The following is a 9,265-nucleotide window of genomic DNA, read 5'->3' as shown; positions in this document are numbered from 1 at the left end:
AATCACCAAATTAATGAAGCATTTATACAATCGAACATCAATATGGCTAAATATTTTTCCTCTTTATAGCATAGGGCAGCGAATGACCAAGAAGGTTAAATCAGTCAGAAATAACTGAATTAATATCAATGTTCCGGTCAACCGACCCCACTCTCCCCTTTGATGATGAACACCCCTGGGCAGGTTGACAGTTCGTTGGCGCGTGATTGAGCGCGCGCTAAAAAAGTGTAAACAATGAGTCTTTTGGAAACACGCTACGTGATCGGACGAATAAAGGAAGGAGTTTTTAGTTTTAATCCGTCGTGTTTCATTTCCGACCGTCCAACCGGTCCTCACTCGTACATTTGGTCCTTCTAGTCCGGATAGTTTTGGAACCAGTAAACATGGATAAACTGGAACGGGTCCGAAACGCGCAACTTGCGCTGGTGAAACGGGAGCTGCTGGCAGCCGAAGTGCTTGGCGAACGGAAGGCGTCCTTCGTCGAAGCGACGGATCGGCTGGAACAGCTCAAAGCGCTCGCCGGGAAGTTCCGGCAGACACAGGACAACATTGAGCAGGAACAGGAGAATCCTGAAAGCATTGCCTCAGTGCATGACCACCGGGAGGAATTTAATCAGGCGTATTATCCAGCGAGGAACCTCTTGGAGAAGTACATCGCGGACAACAATCCAGAAGAAACTGGTTCTTCGGCATGTGGCCGCACGGTGGTTGACGGAAACTACAGTGAGTTGCGCGAAGCGATGCGATTATTGATGATTACTCAGCGTGCGATGATGGAGAACCAGCGATTGGCACACGTAGCAGGGGATCAAGTACCGGAAGTGCGACTTCCGGCGATTAACGTGCCGATGTTCAACGGAGAACGGAAGAATTGGATTTCCTTCAAGAACATCTATGTGACGACAATTCATAACCGGACCGACTTGGAGGCTTCGCTGAAAATGAAATATCTAGTTTCATATGTCGACGGGTACGCGAAGCTCCTGGTCAACTCGTATCCTATCTCCGATGCCCACTACGAGGAGGCTTGGGCTGCGCTCACGAACTACTACGACAAGAAAAAGTTCACAGTGTTCTCCCTTGTCCGGGAATTCGTAGATCAACCGGGAGTCATCACAGCATCTACTGGCGGACTTCGCAAGCTTGTCACAACATCCGATGAGGTGCTACGTCAACTCAACGTTCTGGGAGATGAGTTCAACGCACGGGATCCGTGGCTCATCCATCTGTTGCTGGACAAACTGGACGAAGAGACGCGCTTGTTGTGGGCACAACAGATTGTTCATGTGGAAAACCCTTCTGTGGACGACTTTCTGAAGTTCTTGAACAGCAGATGCGATGCCCTAGAGACGTGCGCGGCATTTTCGATGAAGGCGACTCCTCAAGTGACAAAGACGGAAACAGAGATGCAAGCAGTGAACAACAAGACAGTGCAGTCGCTACACTTGGCGATAGCAGCAGAAAAGTGCGCGAAATGTTCTAAGGAACATCCGGTCTATCGATGTGATGAGTTCAAGAAGATGGACATAAAATGCAAACGGAAACTAGTGATGCAGGCGAGATTGTGCTATAACTGTTTGGGGCCATCCCACATGGCCAAGGGATGCAGTTCAAAGTCAGTGTGCCGCACCGTGGGCTGCGGGCAACGGCATCATTCGCTGTTATGTCCACAGAGAAAACTGCAGAAGCAATTCATCACGCCCATCCCGAATCCAAGCTCCCAACCACCACGGTCGACGGATGTACAGATTCCTGTGGAGGTGCCGCGGAAAGCACTCGTTTTGCCTACTGCAGTTATCCGCATTCGCAAAAACGACGGTAGTCTTCTCCCAGTGCGGACCCTGATCGATTCCGGCTCCGAAGCATCCTTGATCTCGGAGACTTGTTACAACAAACTCGGACTCCCTCGATCGAACGATAAGATTGAAGTCACTGGCATGGGCGATCGGGCAGCCGGAACCGCAAACGGATTGGTGAAGCTCGTGATTTCAAAGCGGTTTTCAGACGCAGCAGTTCTACAAACAAGCGCCTACGTTGTTGGGAACCTTACTACAGCCCTACCGACACAGCAGTGTGAGATGCATCCAAAACTCTTGAACAAGCAGTTAAAGGGTTCTCTTGCTGATCCGGCGTACCATCGACCGGGAGCCATCGACTTAATTTTGGGAGCAGACGCCATCTTCGGATGGGTTACTTCCGGGAATCAAGCGCGGCCGGAGGCGCCATTGCAAAAGGGAAAGCTGTTATCGAATTCGCCGGACGTCACCAGTACAGCAATGCGGTCGGTGTACCGGGTCTACCTAGGAGATCGGTTGAGGCATTGCTGCCTCAAGGTGGGGGAGTATGTTCCGGTCAACCGACCCCACTCTCCCCTTTGATGATGAACACCCCTGGGCAGGTTGACAGTTCGTTGGCGCGTGATTGAGCGCGCGCTAAAAAAGTGTAAACAATGAGTCTTTTGGAAACACGCTACGTGATCGGACGAATAAAGGAAGGAGTTTTTAGTTTTAATCCGTCGTGTTTCATTTCCGACCGTCCAACCGGTCCTCACTCGTACAATCAACAATAATCTGTATCTGATCTAATCTAATCTAACCAAACCCTAACGCAGCCAATCTTTCGAAGGGATCCTGGAGAGTGCCTTAGGTTAGATTACGCTTTGCTCTCTTCTTGTCATTTATTAACATTTGTAGTGCGCCATTGTATTAGAATGCATTGAAACATCACAAGCGTAAAAGCGGCCAGGCCTACTGCGTAGAGTCGTATCGCAGAGATATGATTCGTTGAAGTGGGTTGAGTTTGAACATCAACATAATTCTGAATCGACAGGAGAAGGAAGAAGCGTGGGGACACACCACCATAGACACTATTTGCCGTGGTTATAGCGCCACAACGCGCTCTCTGTAACAGTATTCCAAATTCCAGTCAAAGCTCACCTAGTAGTCATGGCCTAGTGGTTAGCTTTTTGCTTACAAATTCAAAGGACGGGGGATCGAACCTCGCTTCGAGCGACTTTGATTTTTCGTTCATATTCATCATTTCAAATTTTTGTGTTTTGTGTGTTCGGAGCAGATGGAAATCGAACCCAGAACCATTCGCTTTCAAAGTGAACACCATAACCAGTCACCCACGGCCGCTCCTAACAACAACAATAATCTGTATACAATATAAGTAACCTAGTGCTTCTGATTGGCTATATAATATTTTGCTTCAATATTTATAAGTATCAAAATTCCCGGGAGTCTCGACCAAATTTCCCGGGAATCGAGATTTCCAAAAATATCCAATTTGCAGGAAAAATTTTCAAGTAATATTACTCAAAAAGAGGTTATATTTAACCAACCAAATTTTTATCTTTCCAAAATTCAACTTTTTTTTGCTGTGTACTGATCACGATGTTCACTTTGATTTTGATTTTGATATTTGGAAATTTTACAAAAATGCATATCATCTCTGACACTTTAAATGTTCATATTGAGGTTTGCCGTTGAAAATTATGAAGATTGACACCCATTATGCCTTGCGGACCGGATTTCCGGAAATGTCCCCTCTTCGGAACATCCCCGGGGCCACCGGGTTATTCCGGATGATGGCAAGACACTTTACATGTTCATATTGAGATTTGCCGTTGAAAATTATGAAGTTTGACACCCATCATGGCCTGTGGACCGGATTTCCGGAAATGTCCCCTCTTCGGAACAACCCCGGGGCCACCGGGTTAATCCGGATGGTGGCAAGATCATCTCTGACACTGTACATGTTCATATTGAGGTTTGCTGTTGAAAATGATTAAGTTTGACACCCATCATGGCTTGTGGACCGGATTTCCGGAAATGTCCCCTCTTCGGAACATCCCCGGGGCCACCGGGTTAATCTGGATGGTGGCAAGATCATCTCTGACACTTTAAATGTTCATATTAAGGTTTGCCGTTGAAAATTATGAAGTTTGACACCCAACATGGCTTGTGGACCGGATTTCCCGAAATGTCCTCTCTTCGGAACATCCTTAGGGCCACCGGGTTAATCCGGATGGTGACAAGATCATCTCTGACACTTGAAATGTTCATATTGAGCTTTGCCGTTGAAAATTATGAAGTTTGACACCCATCATGCCTAGCGGACCGGAATTTCGGAAATGTCCCCTCTTCGGAACATCCCCAAGGGCCACCGGACCACACTCAGATCCCATATATGCATTGAGTCGTTATAAGAGGCCCCCCTGAATACAATGCAACAGTTTTGGGGTCAATTCATCCAGATTGAGACTCATAAAAACAATGTGTAACTTCCGGTATTCATTCCACCAAAAAAAATACTTACACGAGCAGTCGCGCTGGTGTACTTTGTGCACCAACCCAAAAACACTATTTTAAAAAATATATTAAAAATAGTTTTAACTACACAATGTCTTAGGTCAACTTGTTTCCGTTAGTAAAAAGGTTTATCTTGAGCATATATCAAGGCTACGGCTTGATTATTTCATGAAAAACAATGGTTTTTCGAAGTTTCCCAAATCTGGTGCACAAAGTACACTAGCGCGACTTCCCGAAGGTTAACACATGTTGACACGAGTCAAGTGTCATATTTCTAGGAGCACGTAGTTTAAGACATAAATAAACACAGTAGGAGGATGGAAGGAAAAGCACAAAGCGAAAACAGAAGGGTCATGAACTCTGCCAAGATCCCTGCTGAGAATTTTCGAGCAGAAAGATTTCAAGAACAACGCAGTGTAGTTAAAACGCACGTGGCTGAGCTACTCAAACAGTGTCTTGCGAACCTTCGTGGTGAACGGACACTAGAGCTGCGGTATTTTTTACTACCTAAGTTCAGAGTTATTTCAAACAAAATTCACAGTCTTTTTAAAGACTACCTGAGTTACTTTCCAAAATTCTAAACAGTCTTTTCAAGACTAACCCCACCTGAAATTTTGTTGTATTTTACAAACGAAGCCATCTTTTTAAGAGAACTTTGCTTGCAAAATGCGTCAAAACAAAGGTAAACGCAAATCTTCTGAAGATTTGGTCGTTACGTCGGTGAAGCGTTTGAACGCTAAATCGGCTAACGGAAACAGAAAAAGAAAACAGCCTCATCCGAGGTCTGATTCTGATTCTGAAAGTGAGGTCAATCCTCCAATTCCATTGGCAAACAGTTTCGGTGTTTTATCCGAAACTGTTGACAAGGATCCTTCTCCTCGTACTGAGCCTTCTGCCGTCGAGAAACGAGTAAAGGCTCCGCCAATTGTAGTGACTTCCGTCTCCGATTTGGTCAGCTTTCGAACGCAACTGAAGAATTGCAAGGAAACTTGCAATTTGAAGGTTTCGTTCCAGCTTGGTCGAAGAGGAGAATGTCGCTTGTTGACGGAATCTTTACAAGATCACCAAACTTTTGTTGGTTATTTGAAAAACCACAAACACAATTTCTACACGTATGAGACCAAGAATGCTCGTCCATTCAAGGCGGTCCTGAAAGGTCTCTCCAACGACTTGTCGGTGGATGAGATCAAAAACGAACTTAAGGTGTTGCTTGGCTTTGCCCCATCCCAAGTAATACCAATGAAGAAAAAATCAAACGGGAATATTTCTCGCTTTGGTTTGACTTCACAATTTTATCTGATTCATTTCAACAGAAATGAAATCAACAATTTGAAACTTTTGGACAAAGTTCAGTTTTTTTTTCCATGTACGGGTAAAGTGGGAGCATTTTAAGAAACATGGCGGCAATGGCCAGAATCTGACCCAGTGCCGGCGTTGCCAGGCATTCGGTCACGGTACTGATCATTGCGCCATGGTTCCAAAATGCATGGTTTGCGGGGATTCTTCTCACGACAAGGACAATTGTCCCGTGAAAGAAGTCACCCAATTTAAATGTGCAAATTGTGGTGGAAATCACAAATCAAATTTCTGGGATTGCCCCATCAGAAAAAAGGTTTTGGATTCTCGTGCTAAGCATCAGCCGAAATCCAAACCGAAATTTTCTCAAAGTCAGGTTGTACCTGCATCTTTAAATCAAACGTTCGTGCTGTCTCACTCGAACAATGCTAGAAATACCCCTACCGTGGAAAAGTTAGGTAACAGCAATGGCATTTCTTATGCCAACGTCGTTTCGGGTTCGGGTTCATCCACGAATTTTAAATCCTCTACCAATTTTCAAATTGGGCAGGTACCTCAAATTTCATTTGAAAATTTTTCTGCTGGCAACGCTTTGGGATCTTTTGATCTCGGCGATGTTACGTTTGAAAAAATGACTTTTTTGCAAAACTCACTGTTTGGTTTGATTCAAACAATGAGCAATGCTACTTCCATGATGGAAGCTATCCAGATTGGATTAAAATTTGCGAATGATGTTGTTCTTACCCTGAAGTTTAATCATGGATCTAAGTAATTCCATCAATATTATGAATTTTAATGCTCGCTCTTTAAAAGCGAAAGAAAATGAATTTTTCAACTTTTTACGAGTTCATAACGTGCATGTTGCTGTTATAACCGAAACATTTTTAAAAACTGGCACTTATTTGAAAAGTGATCCAGATTATAAAGTTATAACCAATAACAGAATGAATCGAAATGGCGGTGGAGTTGCAATAGTTATCCACCGTAGTATGACTTATAGCACTTTACGTGACTTTAAGTTAAAAGTTATTGAAAGTTTGGGCATTGAACTTGAAACTTCATTTGGGAAAATTATGATTGCAGCTGCATATTTGCCATTCCAATGCACTGGGGAAAATAAAAATTATTTCAAAGGGGATTTGAATAAACTTACTCGGCATAGATCTCGATTTTTGATCATCGGTGATTTTAATGCCAAACACCAATCTTGGAATAATTCAAAAGTAAATTCCAATGGTAAAATTTTATTCAGAGATTGCACTTCTGGTCTTTATTCGGTTTTATATCCGAATGGGCCTACTTGCTTTTCTTCTGTTAGAAATCCATCAACAATTGATTTGGTTTTGACAAATCAAAGTCAGTATTGTGGTCCTTTAGTGACTCATGCTGATTTTGATTCTGATCACCTTCCAGTAACTTTTTCACTTTCTCATGAAGCAGTTACCAGACCCAATAGTTCTGTGTTTAATTACCACAAAGCTAATTGGGACAGGTATCAGCATCATATTGAGAATAATTTAAATCATGATTTTGTTTTAGAAACCAAAGCTGATATTGATTCAGCCTTGGAATCTTTAACTAATGCAATTTTGGATGCTAGGAATATTGCTATTCCTAAAGTCCAAGTCAAATTTGATTCTCCCATTATTGATGACGATCTTCAGCTTCTGATTCGTCTGAAAAATGTTCGCCGAAGACAGTATCAACGTTCTCGTGATCCTGCACTGAAGTGAATTCAAAAAGATTTGCAAAAGGTTATTGACCACAGATTCACTCTCCTGCGAAATGAAAAGTTTGCAAGAGATGTCGAACAAATTAAACCTTATTCCAAACCTTTTTGGAAACTTTCAAAGGTTCTTAAGAAACCTCAAAAACCAATCCCTTCTTTAAAAGATGGTGATAATATTCTATTAACTAATGGGGAGAAAGCTCAAAAACTTGCTCAGCAGTTTGAGAGTGCTCATAATTTCAACTTAAATGTTTTGAGTCCTATTGAAGATCAAATTTCAATAGAATTTCAGAATATTGTTGAACAAGAGTTTTCATCAGATGATGTTTTTAATACGGATCTGAATGAAATAAAATCTGTTATCAAAAAATTTAAAAATATGAAAGCCCCTGGTGAGGATGGCATTTTTTACATTTTAATTAAAAAATTACCTGAAGCTACTTTAAGTAGCTTGGTCAAAATTTGCAACAAATGTTTTGATTTGGCATATTTTCCCAGTAGTTGGAAAAATGCCAAAGTAGTTCCGATTTTGAAACCGGATAAAAATCCTGCTGAAGCCTCAAGCTATCGGCCCATTAGTTTGCTTTCATCTATTAGTAAATTATTCGAAAGAATAATTCTTAATAGAATGATGACACACATTAATGAAAATTCAATTTTCGCTGATGAGCAGTTTGGATTTCGCCTTGGGCATTCAACTACTCATCAGTTGTTGAGAGTTTCAAATTTAATTCGAAGCAACAAATCTGAGGGCTATTCTACTGGCGCTGCTCTTCTAGACATAGAAAAAGCATTTGACAGTGTTTGGCATAAAGGTTTGATTGCAAAATTGAAAAGGTTTAATTTTCCGATTTACATCGTGAAAATTATTCAAAATTATTTGACGGATCGTACTCTGCAGGTATGTTATCAGAACAGCAAATCTGATCAACTACCTGTACGTGCCGGCGTCCCTCAAGGAAGCATTTTGGGTCCAATTTTATACAATATTTTTACTTCTGACTTGCCTGATTTGCCCCCAGGATGTCAGAAATCACTTTTTGCTGATGATACAAGCATCTCCGCCAAAGGTAGAAGCCTTCGTGTCATCACAAGAAGATTACAAAAAAGCTTGGATATTTTCAATTCTTATTTGAAAGAATGGAAAATTACTCCAAATGCTGCAAAAACTCAACTTATTATTTTCCCTCACAAACCAAGGGCTGATTTTCTTAAACCAAAAAGTCATCACATTATAAAGATGAATGAGGTAATTTTAAAGTGGGAGGATCAAGTGAAATATCTTGGACTTGCTTTTGACAAAAACCTTACTTACAAGGATCACATTGAAAGTATCCAGGTAAAATGTAACAAATATATTAAATGTTTGTATCCACTTATAAACAGGAATTCTAGACTTTGTCTCAAGAATAAACTGTTAATTTATAAACAAATTTTCAGACCTGCCATGCTTTATGCTGTGCCGATCTGGACAAGCTGTTGCTTAACCAGGAAGAAAAAACTTCAGAGGATTCAGAACAAAATTCTGAAAATGATTCTGAAACTTCCTCCCTGGTATAGCACCAGTGAACTTCATCAATTAGCCGAAGTTGACACTTTGGATGTTATGTCCAATAAGATAATTGATGCATTTCGACAAAAATCATTGCAGTCTTCAGCTGCATTGATCCGCTCTTTATATAGTTTATAAGTTAGTTTTAAGGTATCCCTTTTCCCTTTTGTACTTGTAGGACCTCCTACATTTGAAATCACTGAATAGCGAAAGCTAAATATTTCATGAATAAATGAAAGTTGCTGGTATTTAAAATTGAGGTGAAAAGTCATCGATTGTGATTGGACACTCAATAATATTTTAACTGAATGAATGTACATGGAAAAGAAAAACTGAATAAATATAAATTAAAAAAAAAAAAAAAAAAAAAAAAAA

At 41.3% G+C, this 9,265-nt stretch overlaps 1 protein-coding gene across 1 annotated transcript; it reads left to right on the top strand.

Annotated features, from left to right (window-relative positions):
- The first annotated feature begins 383 nt into the window (after positions 1 to 383).
- LOC120431782 (uncharacterized) lies at positions 384 to 2,378 on the top strand. The gene has a single exon (XM_039596903.2). It carries the CDS (start codon positions 384 to 386, stop codon positions 2,376 to 2,378), a length of 1,995 nt encoding a protein of 664 aa, XP_039452837.2.
- Positions 2,379 to 9,265: the final 6,887 nt, after the last annotated feature.

This window comes from Culex pipiens, chromosome 1 (assembly GCF_016801865.2).
Source record: "Culex pipiens pallens isolate TS chromosome 1, TS_CPP_V2, whole genome shotgun sequence".
Classification (NCBI taxonomy): domain Eukaryota; kingdom Metazoa; phylum Arthropoda; class Insecta; order Diptera; family Culicidae; genus Culex; species Culex pipiens.
This window is presented reverse-complemented; position numbering and strand designations above follow the sequence as displayed.